This window comes from Rosa rugosa, chromosome 3 (assembly GCF_958449725.1).
Source record: "Rosa rugosa chromosome 3, drRosRugo1.1, whole genome shotgun sequence".
Taxonomy (NCBI): domain Eukaryota; kingdom Viridiplantae; phylum Streptophyta; class Magnoliopsida; order Rosales; family Rosaceae; genus Rosa; species Rosa rugosa.
Window position 1 is genome coordinate 5,371,266 of NC_084822.1, and position 14,386 is coordinate 5,385,651.

Here is a 14,386-nt window from a genome sequence, read left to right on the forward strand (position 1 = left end):
CTGTCTCTCTCACATTATCTAGTTCATCTAACTTTCATCATAACCACATGGTGTGGTGTGCTGGTCGAGCGGCCTAGTCTGGAACCCTCAGGTCTAGCGTTTGATTCCCAGCTCCATCTCGTGGCCAGCAGATTTGAGTGACCTTTGCTCGTTAACACGAGGGTTCGTGCGTCTGCGGTGTAGTGATTAGTCTGGCAAAGCTGGGATACACTGCATGGGTGTGTGTGTGGTTCCTATTGACGTCCTCCCCCTCAAAAAAAAAAAAAAAAAAACAACTTTCACCATTACTAAAAATGGTTATATTTAGAGTAGCCAATCGTGCACTCTTTGTTAATTGGTGTATGTTAGAATACATAGATTTTGTAGAGACTCTTGGTATTATTTCAGGATGTTCTCTTGATGTTGATTGTAATTTGGGGTTCAGGCCTTATGTCCCCCCTTGTATTCTGCAGTTTCATTAATCATGGCTTGAGGGCAGCCGCACCAGCCCCCATTTCAAAAAAAAAAAAAAAAATGGTTAACCTACTCCCAACTTTCTACACCGGCACCAACTCCCACATGTGCTACTGAAACAATAATTCAGTAGCTAGCTACTGCCCTTTCAATTCTTTATTGTTGCCATCCCCCCTAAAATATATTTGAAGCTTTGCTTCCAATGACTCCCATTAACACAATTTCTAAGAAATGGGTTCCAAAGCAAGCTCACTATGCTTGCATTTCTTGCTTATACTGCTTCTCTCCGGCACTGTACTCTCAGTTCATTGGCCTGTAAAATCTCTGCCTGGCTACTCCGGTGATTTGCCCTTCAACCTTGAAACCGGGTAAGTGTATATTGCTACATCAGTATTTCGAAGTAACATTAATTCACATTTTTATCATTACTGAGACATGTACATGTAGATGATCGACAAACAATGTTGTATTCAGGTACATTAGTGTGGATGGAATCGAGTTCTACTACTACTTTGTCGAGTCTGAAGGGAACCCTGGAGCTGACCCTGTTTTGCTTTACCTCAATGGAGGCCCTGGATGTTCGGGTTTAAACGGATTCTTCTACCAAATTGGTAGGTATTCATTTCTTCTACTAATTAATGTTTCTTGTTTTGTCATTGTGCTTATGTCTTAAGTTTACGCCTATGATTCTTACCATCTTGTGCTTTTTCATTTCTAGGCCCGTTGAAGTTCAACATTTCAGATTACACCGGGGGCTTACCAACATTAATGTATGAACCAGAAACATGGACAAAGGTATGCAACAATTTGATATCGGTAGTTTTTGCCCGCACCATCGATTTAAACAAGATTTCACCAATTTAAGCTCTCGATCGATCATTCTTACATGAAACTGACACATCAAAATAGATTTAACATCATCTGTACTTTTATTTTCCTATTGATGCAGACTGCCAGTATAATATTTTTGGATGCACCTGTTGGTACTGGTTTCTCATACGCCAACGACAGCGGAGCTTGGACCACAACAGATACACAAGCAGCAAGCCAGTACAATGACTTTTTGAGAAGTGTAGGTGTACTTGTCTAACTTTGATATAATGATTACAGATTGACCGTGTTTTTACATTAACTGTTGTTTTATTTTGGTTAAACTGTGATGCAGTGGATAGATGAACACCCGGATTTTGATACAAACCCAGTCTACATTGGTAGTGATTCATATGCTGGAATAAATCTTCCCATCCTTGCTCAAGATATAATCAACAGTAATCACAACCTACTCCTTTGTTAATCTTTTTTCCAATTATGATAACGCCTCGAAGTAGCACCTGTGGACTCGTTTTTCTTGTTATTGATTGATTTGCAGGCAATGAAGCCGGAGTCGAGCCAACCATATACCTCAAAGTATGAGAATGATCGCATTTCAATTGCCCGTCCGCTTGGTTAACGCTTTTTATATTGAAAATTGGATAACATCACATATCTGATTGTTTGATATTTACAGAATTTTGATAATATATCGAGTAATTAATAGTTCAATCTTTTATATGATCCTAGGGAATGGTACTTAGCTGTCCGCATACAAGTACTGGTATTGAAGCAAATTCCAAAGTACCTTTTGCCCATAGGATGGCTCTAATATCAGATTCAATGTACGAGGTAGGAAGTGATCAAAATAATTAGAGAAAAATTCAGCTACCCTCCCCAAACTATGTTGCCAAGGCCAATTTGATACCCGAACTCTCAATAGTATCAATGTGATACCCAAACACATATTTTGACATCAACGTGATACTTCCGTCCAAAACTTGTGATGGTTCCGTTAAAAATGATCACGTGTCGTACATGTGACTAGATTTTAAGGGCAAAGTCGTACTTTTACACCAATTTTGTTATATATATATATTTTAAAAAAAAAGATATGCTTTTCATCTTCAACTTTTTTTTTTTTTTTTTATCACCATTTTAACACTTTCCCATTCACGAGACTACAAACAACATTCTACTGATTTTTAACAACTTCACCAAGTAACAGATCCAAGTTACCAAGTATCCAAACTTTTTTTTTTTTTTTTCAAAGTCAAAGCAGTAGCATTACCACATTTTGTATCTTACACTCAATTAACTGCTATTCCATATAGAACGACAGAATTACATTCATCACAATCTGCTTGGTGGCAAGGGTGATATAGAATTCACCTCACCATCATAACAAAGTTACAGAGTTTCCCTTTGCATCCTACATCCAGATAAATTTTTTTTAAAACAAAAACTACTGCATTTTGGCCACAGGTTCAAGTGCTTCAACAGTAACCACACTGTTTCCTCTGATCACCACCATGCCTATGCCAGTCTTTTCATCACCATTCACTTCTACAGTGTTATCAACCACCAGATTCATGAACTGGTCAAATCCACGCAAGGTTCCAACAATCATTCGGTTTGCATTTAGCTTGATTTGAAGCTTCTTGTCCATGTACTTCTTCAGATCCGGGGGCTGACCTGACCTGCTCATGGTGAAGGATTAGAGAGAGAGGTTTTGGGTGAGGAAGGATTCTTCTTTACCAGATTTGGAAGTTAATTCCAATTACTGCAATTCACCATCAACAATCATGTAAACACCTTTTCCAGTTTCAACTGAAATTAACCCAGCAGCTTCCTCTCCTCCAACACTCCAAAAACGCAGAAATCCACATCCATTAACCATCTGAATTCCTTATTTCGATTTCAGTCGAAACTGACCCAGTAGCTCATTTCTTCTCCAAAGCTTCAATTTTCCAGATTCCACAAACCTCATATTCCAAATCAGAGAGCAGTGAATTAGGCTTTTCGATTCACAATGACTCATGGCATTATCCAAAGGGAGAGGACGAAATATAGCTTACCGAAAGAAAAAGGTAAGTCGGTGGCTCTCACGGCGGTGCTGGGTGGCTCCGGTCGAAATCGGAGGTCCAGGTTATGGGCTATTGGTGGGTAGTAAGGCGCTGATTCCATTTATGGAGGTGGTTTAGCTCGATTTGGACTGGAGGTTGGAGAACGAAGGCATGCAGATTCGATGCCATCGGCGGTGGTGTGTACGGCGATTTTCCACCGTCGGTTGGGGTAGCTGCCTTTGGGTTTTGATCGAAATTGGGAGCTGGTTCGAAGGATGGTGGTGGTGACGTGAGGTGGTAACCGGAAGTTGGGTTTCCCGGTGATGGCAGAGAGAAGGAGAGCGGAAGAGAGAGGTCAGGTCGGGTCGATGCGGAAGAGAGAAGATGAAGAAGAAGGAAAAAGAAAAAGAAAAAAAAAATGAATTAACAAAAGAAAATGGTAAATTGGTCTTTTTCTTTGTTTTTGGTCTTTATGTGCTTGACACGTCACTTTTTTAACGGAACCGTCACGAATTTTGGACGGAAGTATCACGTTGATGTCAAAATATGTGTTTGGGTATCACATTGATACTTTTGAGAGTTCGGGTATCAAATTGGCCTTGGCAACATAGTTTGGGGAGGGTAGCTGAATTTTTCTCAAATAATTAATTACATTTTTCCTTTCTAGTAAAAGTTTCCTAGGCAGGGTAGGAACAACATGTTCATTATATGTTTACATAATTACCATTGGTGTTTTCAGTCCGCCAAAAACAGTTGCAATGGGGATTATGCGGATACAACCACTGCAGCATGCATAGAAAGTCTCAGTGCTATAACCGAGGTTTGCAAAATCCTTGCCTTCGTCATCCTCGTCATCCTCATTGTCTCTTTTTACATTTTATTTGTTTAATGGGGTTCGTTTACTACTAGTAGTGTGATCCTTTTACATAATGTGCAGTGCATTGCTGAAATAAGTGGAAGCAGTCCTTTGGATCCCGATTGCACTCTCTTGTCCCCGAAAGAAAAGGAAGAAAAAGCGGCCAGAAGATCTCTCAGACAAAACCCCATCAGGAGTTCATTAAGCCTACCATCATCAATTACAAACAAACAAGATTTTTATTGCCATGTAAGTTTCTCTCACGCTGTGTGTTAATTTACCTCTTTGTCACGGCCTAACCCGAAGGAAGACCACATTAGTCGAATTGAGGTGTAAATCGCATCTATATTACAGAAGATTTGTTCTATAATTAGGATGTGGAATAACCCCACCTTGAGAAATGAAAATTTTCCAAGGTTTTATGTGTTTGGACACAAAAAAGGAATACAACATTAATGGTTATATCTGGATATTATTTCCTCAATTTATTTGGCAGAATTTCCCTTATTTGCTTTCGGATGTATGGGGAAATTATGAAGGAGTCCAAGAGGCTCTTCATATTCGACCGGTAATTGTTTTCTAATCTCAGAACTCTGGCTTAATATGCTGTATTTACTCTTGATTCTCATTCATAAAAAACTTTCATACGTCAAAACTGAACAAAAATTATCTGATAGGTCAAGCCCTTGATTAAGATTTTGCTTTTAATGTTGTTATATCTTCATTTCAACAGGGAACTGTTAAAATATTTTTTAGGTGCAACCTTAGTCTCTCATACACTTACGACACCTATGATGCTGTCGCTTATCACAAGAATCTTACCGAAACAGGCCTGCAATTACTGGTTTTCAGGTAAGAAATCACGTATAGTTAATAATTTGAATGTTAGGTGCAGATCATTGTTAAGTTTTCTGATACAAAGTTTTGTGTTCTCACAGTGGTGACCATGACATGAATATTCCACATAATGGTATTGAGTACTGGATAAGCACACTAGACCTCACACTCGACACGGATTGGCGTCCTTGGTTCGTTGATGGTCAAGTCGCAGGGTGAGTTTAATCACATCATTAAGTTCATATGTCGCATTTAAAATTCAAAATTTCCAACCAAAAATTTTTGTATATCATACAGAGAGAGTCTTCAGTAAAATGGACGGGTGTACAATGTAATTGTATTGTAAGAGCAAGAGCTTATAACGGTGTCTTATCCTGAAGTAATTGCATTCTTCGTACTAATGCTGCAATATATATTGTTTTAGGTACACAAGGAGGTATACAAACGATGGATATCGCCTGACATATGCAACTATTAAGGCAAGAAAACAGTTATCTTTAGCTTCTTCTGATTTCTCCGTTTCTTCCAGATTTCTTATTTATATTGATTTGTGTTTTAAAGAAAGAGAATTCGGGAGAAAATTGAGATCTTTTTATTGATAATAAGAGTCTCTATTTATAGAGGATTACAAGTACAATATTTTTGAGTACAAGTAGGAATAGTCTAATCCTATTACAACCAGGCTATTTGGACTAGGCTCACAATATCTTGATTTCTTGCAATGCCCCCTCTTGTGCCGTCCAAATATGACATTGTAGACGTCGATAGTGCTCCTCATGTTGCCTCATTAAAAATCTTACCAAGTAACAAAATCCCACTAAGACAAAAACAACCTCGGTCAAAGGGGAAAAAGAGTACAACACACTCTTCATATTTTGAGAACATAGTGTCAATATCAAATCTCCCCACCCCCCACCACCCCAACCCCCCCTGCCTGCCATAACATCTTCCCCTGATTACTACAATCATGGGAGTTCGGATAATTTTTGTAGCCAATGTTGCCTACATGTTTCTCGAATGTGGATTTAGGCAATGACTTACTAAAGTCTACCTTATCATCCTCAGATCGGACTTGATTCACTTCTATCTTGAGGAGTGTCGTTTGTTGTTGCTAGTTGTAGAAGAACTTAGGCACTTGATAAAACCTTACTTTTTGTTCAATGCAAGTGGCATTTTCCTCATAAATGCACGTAGCAGGTTTATCTGTGGTAGATTTCAGGCCACATGTATCTCGAACATGCATAATTATCGACTTAAGCCATATACATTCATGAATGTCTTCATGAAGAGCTATAATCTTTGCATGATTCGAAGAAGTAGTGACAAGGGTCTGTTTAGTAGACCTCCAAGGTATTGCGGTGTTTCCCATGATAAACCCATAACCAGCTTGAGAACGACCTTAATATGGGTCAGAGAGATACCTGGCATCAGCAAAACCCATCAAAACATCATTAGAATTTTGATGGAGGGATAATGCATGCCAGCCGGCAGCTTTAAGATATGTGGAATCTGATTCCATCATATCAGACTTGGTTTTCTCTTTGCAGGAATAGAATAAGCCCATATCTATATTACTCTTTAGGTATCAAAAGATCTTTTTTACACCAGTCCAATGACGTAGCGTTGGCGCGTTGCTATATAGCTAACAAGTTTACAACAAATGAGATATCTGGTTTTGTGGATTGTGTTAAGTAAACTAATGTGCCTATTGCACTTAGATAGGGAACTTTAGCCTCTAATCCGTCTTCCTCATGATCATCCTTAGGACGAAATGGATACTTTTTAGGGTTAGGGGTTCGGACGACTATGAGAGTGCTAACAGGCTTGACTTTATCTTCGTTAAAGCACCTAAACATCCTTTGTGTGTAAGCCAATTGATGAATCAGAATTCTATTAGTACAGTGCAAGTTCTAAACCTAGACAAAACCGTGTTTTTGCCAGATCTTCAATCTCGAATTCAGATTTCACGTGCTCTGCGGTTTCCTTTAACTCATCTAGAATCCCAATTAGGTTATTGTCATCAATATATACTGCAACAATAGCAAACCCGGAACTTATTTTCTTAATGAAAACACATGGGCTTAATTCATTATTGACATATCCCTTCTCAATCAAGTAATCACTTAGACGGTTATACCACATTCATCTGGATTGCTTTAGTGCGTAAAGTGAGCATCTTAGCCTTACTTAATACGTGCTCCGTGGTTGATTTATGCATTTTTCATTCGCCTATCGCGTAACAATTAACACGGTCATCAAAGATGGGAAATATTTACGTCCCGGTTTATTTTACCTCGGGGATTACGAGCTAGCTAAGAATCCTTTGGTTCTAGGTCACTGAAAATCACAAATAAAAATAGAAAAAATGCTAAACAAGGCACCGAGCCTCATTCAAGCATGACTTTGCATCACACAAAGTCACATAGACGGCCTTGCACCAAGCAAGGCCTAGATAGGGCCGTGAAACACACAAAAGTGCTTGTAATGCTCACGCCCACATGGATTTACAAATGAATGGTAGTGGGAAAGTCACAATGTTTTTGGATTTTCATAAATGATAAATAAACTAACTAACTACGACATAAAAATAAGACAGATAGAAGGATGGGATGCATCGCATCAAGGGTCACCATGGAATTCAAGGTTCTCCACACAAATCTAAAATCACATGGAATGATGATGATTAATTCAAATGATGCTTCAAATGTTTTGTCGGATTTCCATTTAGCATTAAGAGGTCGAAAAGAAAGCTAAATTGATTGTCATAAAATAGTAGTAGTCAAACCCTAAGCAAAAACAAGAAGAAGAAAGAATACTTAGTTTTTGGCTACCCTATTCTAGTCTCAAACCTTATGCCTTGTTAGGGCCACAAGTGCTCAAAACTAAATGCTTTATGTTTCGACAATCGATTGTAACACACTCTAGCAACTATCACCACAAATAATAAGGTCGAAAAGAGTACTTGTGATAACAATTACCCTACCTAACAATTCCGAATACTATTCCGACAATCAAGGGTAATAATACTCAAAATTGGGTGACTTGAGAACCACAATCTAAGAAATCCAAATGGAAAATAGAGATATGCAATGGGCAAACACCACACTCATGCCATAATCTAAATTGAAATATAAATTCCCCAATTTAATATTCCAATTCCAACACACCAAACATAGATTAAGGAGGGGAAAACCTAAATCATACATCTAGAGTGAAGAAATTAAAGCAAGAGTACACAAATCATATGAATAAACATCAATTTTATTAATTCCTCAACAAAACCATACAAAACTAAACTTGGGTTTCAAAACCCTAAAACCATGAGAGGTCACACACAAGTATATATCAATACACATCAAACAATACCATAAGCAAGAAATAAGAGAGAGAAAGAAGAGGGAAAGAGAGGAGAAATCCATGAAATTTAAGGCAAAGCTTGTCACTAGCTATTGCCATAACTTCATGGCTTCTCTTGCTACCCTTATGAAGCCATGGTGTAGAGATGGTGGCCTAGATACCGGAAATGTGTGTGCCTCCTCCTTGTGCAAGCTTACATGTGAAGAATGGGGGATGAAGAAGAGAGGAAGAGGTGAGAAGGGAGAGAAGTCCCAAATTCGGCCAAAAGGCCTAGGGTGAAGAAAAATGGGTCTTAACCTTGTGAAATGTGTGTGCAAAGGTTCTTAAATACCCCCTAGGGTTCAAGGGTCAATATTAGACTTGTACCCTAGATCCAAGGGCTCAAAAACAAGTAGAAAAATGGTAAAATAAAAAGACTAAAACAACCTAATAAAAATGTATAGAATTAGAAGATTAGAAAACATTTTGGAAAATAAAAAGAAAACCGGAGGGTAAAAGTGTAAGTGAGTGTGTGTCTAGTGTGAACACAAATAAATATCTCCATCCACATGTGTGATGTGTGTGAGGTGTGTGGTCCACCACTCGTAAAGCCATGGATTGATCGGGCTCTCGCTGGAGTTTCCACACAATTCCATCGGAGCTTTTCGGTAATTTCACTTCTTTTGCTTCCAATTCACTCCTTTCAATTTTGACTTTGAAATTTAAATACAAAGAAGTAATACAAATGGGCTTGGGTCTTCACTTGTGTGCTTCTTTGGTCTTGGGTCTTGGACTTCATGCTATCGGGCCAAGTTGACTTGGTTGACCCGATGGTCAACCATTTGACTTTTTGTCCTTTAGTCGGAAGTTGACATTTTGCTCAAATTCGCTACTTCTTTCGTCTTTTTCCTCTCTTGACCATAATTTCCTACAAATGAAGAAAACAAAGTAATACTACGAAATAATGCTTGAGTATTCGCTAATTTCAAGGTAATTAGGGCTAGAAACACACGTACATTGCGTGTGAATCAGTGGTCGAGATATACTTGATTCAGCCAATTGAAGTCCATTAAGGACCTTCAAATTTATCTATGTTTCTAGATCCCTATAGAGATATGCTGTGATTTCATCCATAATCTGCATGTTCAATTTTTCAGAAATTACCAAACTGATAAAAAGGTGCGGAACGTTATAACGTCCATTAGGGGAGAGTATATCGTAGTCGATTCTAGGGCGTTGATTGAAGACTTGCGCCATGAGGTGAGCTTTGTACCTCACAATCTCGTTTTTTTCATTACTCTTACCAACGAAGACCCGTTTATGTCCAATAGGTTTTACATTAGGGGGTGTCGGTATCACCGGCCCAAAAATCTCTTTTCGCTTGTGAATCTAATTCAGCTTGGATTGCAGATTTCCATTTAGGCCAATTTTCTCTACATTGACATTCATCAACAGAGTGATAGTGAATCTAATTCAGCCTGGATGGCATCTTTCTATTTAGGCCAATTTGTTCTACGTTTACATTAATCAACAGAGCGGAGTTCAATATCATCTGAATCAATAATTTCACGCGCAACAGAGTATGCGAATAGATCATCAATAATGATGGCATGTCGATCCCACGACTCATGTACACTAGTGTAATTAACAAAGATCTCTCTATTCTGAGGAATTAGTTCTAATGCTGAAGCTTCCCCCAACGATGTCTCTTGGACATAATCATAATCTAGAATATCCTCATGGGACAGATTTTGAGCATCGATGATCAGTGGATTAGATTGTGCCAAGTTTTCTTCTTTCCTAGAACGAGTATCCATCAAACCCACGAGCTACCCACGATTCCTGGCGGGGGCCTTAACCTGTATTGCTGTCGTGGTACCATCTATGGCGACGACGCCGTGCCCAATTCTTCTTGGGTGGCATTAAGTGTCATTGTAGGGTTGTCTATCCTTGTAGGCATATTTGCAGTCGGTATTTGTGATCTCGTCACACTAGGGATGTCAGAAAATACATCAGGCAATGCATCTGCTACATTCTGAAGATCCATAATTCTCCGCACTTCAATGTCAAACTGTGCTGTTTGGGGATTAATTAGATGAGAATATGTGAGGACAGACCAAGACAATTCCTACCGTTCCTGTTGAACGTTGACGTTCTTATCTCCCCTTAACGACAGGAAGACTGTCTCATCAAAGTGACAATCCACAAATCTAGGGATAAAGAGATTACCTGTCAAGGGATTCTAAATAGCAGATAATGGATGGAGAATCATATCCAACATATATACCCATTCGTCACTGATGACCCATTTTGGTACGTTGCGGCGGTGCATTTGGCACATGTATCGCGCACTCAAATATGTGTAAGTGCGAGACATCAAGCTAGTACCAAGTGACCAACTGTAACGCAGAGAAGGGTTGAGTGCCTGTGGGTCATAGAGGAATAAGTACAACTACGGGCAAAATTGCATTGCCCCAAGCGAAAATTAGAAGGTTGGTGCGAATTACCAACATTCGAGCGACCATTTGCAATCTTTTAGTGGTGGCTTCCGCAAGACTATTCCGGGTGTGAACATAGGAGACCAGATGTTCAACATCAATCCTAATGGACATGCAATAATCACCGAAAGTATTTGATATAAACTCTTTAGCATTATCCAGACAAATTGACCTAATAGGATGATTCGGATGCTAGGAGTTTAGTATAAGCAACATTACGTGTGGACAAGAGTGTGACATGTGACCAGCATGTTGGCGTGTCAACTAACACCATAAAGTATCTAAAGAGGTCCATAGATATCCCATTGGATTATGTGTAAAAAGAGGATAAGCTCTTTTGTATCTTTTCTGTAAGACGGTCTCGATTATGATTTCCCTAAGAATATGCTTTGCAAAAAGAGTGTTCGGCCTTAGAGGCAACTGATGAGGATTTCGGTTAGGCCATGGCGCCACTATTGGTGTTAATTAGAAGCATAGTGGGAGACTATGGTGCTACCTTTAGCATAAAAAATGGATGATGGCGCAAGAGCATGGCAGCGGCGACAACCTGAGGCGCAATGGCTGTTTCGAGGGTCTCCATGAATCAACTTTTAATTCTTGTTTTGTGTAGCTCAAAAGAAAGGATGTCTGTGTGAAGCCTTAAGAATATGGATCATCATTATCACGACCAGGATAACCTAACCTATTGCGCCAAAGCTTATATGTGTCTTGATCTCACAAGTCATCTCTTAAGACATTGTTAGATTCAATAGCTCAAATAGTGGTAACATAGACTCCACTAGAGAGGCACATGAGTTTCTTTAATTTATTTTTATTTCTCTCTCCTCTCTTTATATAGAGGATGATAAATGGCGTGGTATACCTGATCATTTGGTCAACAAGACGTACGTAAGTTGACATAGCTCCATGTATATGTTCTTTGGCCGTACGTAAAAGGAATGAAATGAAATAATGGTGAGCCTAGTAGGGCTCCGGGGTTTCTATACAAAGCCCTTCTCTTCTTCACTCAAAGAGGCAATGCACTCTTTGAATGGTATTTGTTGATTTATAAAGAATGAATTTTTGGTTAAAAGTTATACGGACTTTATAAAAGGAAATGCCACGCTCCGCGTGTCACAAGATATGGGGCGTTCTAATTGAAGGGTCATACTTCTCGTCTCGGCCCTATTACGGTAAGGCCAATGCACCAGCCATCCAATGTGGTGGCGAACACGCTGTACTGTATTACGTCCACAATCATTAGAGGTAATGCAAAGGAATTCATTCATATTTTCACAATGCGTTTCCGCATGATATCCGTTGGCTCGAACATCTTTAAAGCTTAATATATGCCAACGATTACATTGAAAGTCTAAAAAATAATCTAATCCAAATAAACTAGAAAACAATGGTCGTCACTCAATATTTTCGGTAACTCCAATCAGTCGCGACCAGGTAAGGTACAAAGAGATTTTGGTGGAGCTAGGCTCACTTAAAAACACTTTCTCTCGTTCAAACCTTGCCTAGACATCGCATTTAATTGGATAAGCCTAGTTAGAAAAGAGTTAGACCAATGTTACTAATAGTAACGCAAATTCCATTACAAAATTTCTTAGAAAGTAAACAAGGTTCTAGTCATCATATTCAACAACATTCATGTCATCGACTTTGGCAGAGTTGAAGTCTACAACCTTGAGCTTGATATATTCACTACGTTCGACATGATGGGATTCTCTTTCATTTTTCATGATCTTGTATGCGTTAGCTACCGCATTTGGTGCTCTACATACATTTGCCCAATGATTGAATGTTTCACATCGGAAACACATCTCATTATTACTCAATATTTGGTGTTCCCTCTTTGATTGAGGTGTGGGATTCACGCACGTGCCATGACTTCTAGGGCCTGCGGCGACACCATTGTTGGCAGCTCCTCTCTGTCCATGGTGGCTTCCTCGACTGTGGTTCCGCTGGTTATTCTGGCGGCTTCCTTCCTGTCCTAAACGACCGTATGGACCAGATCGTCTGGATCGATTCCCCTTTAGGATTAGGGTTTCGCTCGCGACAGTTCTCTTAGGGGCGCCATTATAATTTGACTCCATAATAGCCTTAGATTCAACGGATCGAGAATTATGATTCTTCACGAGAAAATTGTTGTGCTTTTCAGCAATGGACATCACTAAAATCAGTTGATGATGAAATCTAGCCATCCGTCCATTTTGGATTTTAATCTGATATTGCTTGGTTATTATTATAGCAAAGACAGGGAAGGTACAGAGATTTTTCTCAAGTTGTTCATTTTTGTTATAATTTGATTACATAATTGCATCATTGATTTGATGCGGAGAGCTTCCAAATTGTAATCAAGCATGGACTTAAAGTTGCCGAAGATTATTCCACTTCTCGCACCATTCAAGGAGGTGGGAGTCTTGGACATTCCCAAAACGCTCTTTAAGCGAAACTCATAGATTTCTAGGATTATTTTCAACAATATACTCAAGTAGTGTCCAATGGGGCAGATTCGAGCTAATATTTCAGAGCATTTAATACTTCCACAAAACTAATGTAAATTTCTGAGCGCAAACCGCTACCAAGAATTTAATTTCCAAAGATTTTTGATTAGACTGAAACAATGATGTTTAATGGTCGATTGTTTAAATTCTCAACAAATCTATGTTCGGAGTAGCACGAACCCCCACAGTTCAACTTAAAATCTCATGTTATAAAAAAGGTGGGAGGTAGAAGAAGGGATATAAGAATCCCTGAAGAGTAGTAAGCAAAAATTTAAAGAAAGTAGGAACATTTAATAAAGCTTACTTGGAAAATTTCTCGAAGGTTGTTTGCTTGGGTTACGACGGTGCTTTTGATCTTCGTGCATGATTGCTGCAGACTCGCCATCCTGGTTGGTAAGAATATCTTGCTGGTAGCGCTGTGGTGGTTCACGGCTGCGGCAGTGATGCATGAGAGGCCTAAGACAAGTTTGACTCGGTGTAGGAGGAAAGGCAGTGTATAGAGAGTATAAAGTTTTGGGTTTTTGGCTTTTGGCTTTTGAATCAAGGTTAGGGCTCTTTCTGATAACAGGTTTTAGAGAGAGAGAATTCAGGAGAAAATTGAGATATTTCATTGATAATTGGGACCTCTATTTATAGAGAATTACAAGTACGATATCTTTGAGTACAAGTAGGAATATGCTAACCCTATTACAACTAGGCTAAGTAATCCTAAACCTATTTGGACTCCTGCAATAATTTGGTTAATCCTATGCAGGGAGCTGGTCACTCACCGCACGAGTACAAACGCAAGGAAGTTTTTGACATGTTCCATAGGTGGATCCATTATTATCCTCTCTAAATTTTTCTTCATGTCAATTTGTAATTTAAAAATAATAGTTTCTATGCAATATTTGATAAAAATATGTAAACTTCAAGTTATCTGGTTATCTGGCCACTTTATTGATCTTGTAGTCTTGTAATGAGGACCACTAAAATAAGAGCTTCATGAGAACTTTCTAAACAAAAGTTTAGGAGACCATTTTCCATTACATTACAACA

The 14,386-nt window shown here is 38.9% G+C and overlaps 2 protein-coding genes across 2 annotated transcripts; one reads left to right on the top strand and one right to left on the bottom strand.

Moving 5' to 3' along the window:
• The first annotated feature begins 592 nt into the window (after nt 1-592).
• LOC133740880 (serine carboxypeptidase-like 18) lies at nt 593-14,386 on the top strand. Its single transcript, XM_062168820.1, has 14 exons — nt 593-821; nt 928-1,064; nt 1,172-1,248; nt 1,403-1,525; nt 1,619-1,721; nt 1,823-1,860; nt 2,014-2,115; nt 4,069-4,149; nt 4,267-4,434; nt 4,682-4,753; nt 4,919-5,037; nt 5,124-5,237; nt 5,447-5,501; nt 14,103-14,386. The coding sequence occupies exons 1-14, from the start codon at nt 685-687 to the stop codon at nt 14,184-14,186; spliced, it is 1,410 nt and encodes a 469-aa protein (XP_062024804.1). The 5' UTR covers nt 593-684; the 3' UTR covers nt 14,187-14,386.
• LOC133739985 (probable small nuclear ribonucleoprotein G) lies at nt 2,727-3,025 on the bottom strand. Its single transcript, XM_062167812.1, has one exon. It carries the CDS (start codon nt 2,969-2,971, stop codon nt 2,729-2,731), a length of 243 nt encoding a protein of 80 aa, XP_062023796.1. The 5' UTR covers nt 2,972-3,025; the 3' UTR covers nt 2,727-2,728.

Coding starts and splice junctions, on each gene's coding strand:
- LOC133740880 (XM_062168820.1), top strand. CDS start 685: ATGGGTTCCAAAGCAAGCTCACTATGCTTGCATTTCTTGCTTATACTG. Junction 1,722..1,822: donor TGCTCAAGATATAATCAACA/GTAATCACAACC, acceptor ATTGATTTGCAG/GCAATGAAGCCGGAGTCGAG. Junction 5,238..5,446: donor GTTGATGGTCAAGTCGCAGG/GTGAGTTTAATC, acceptor ATATTGTTTTAG/GTACACAAGGAGGTATACAA.
- LOC133739985 (XM_062167812.1), bottom strand. CDS start 2,971: ATGAGCAGGTCAGGTCAGCCCCCGGATCTGAAGAAGTACATGGACAAG.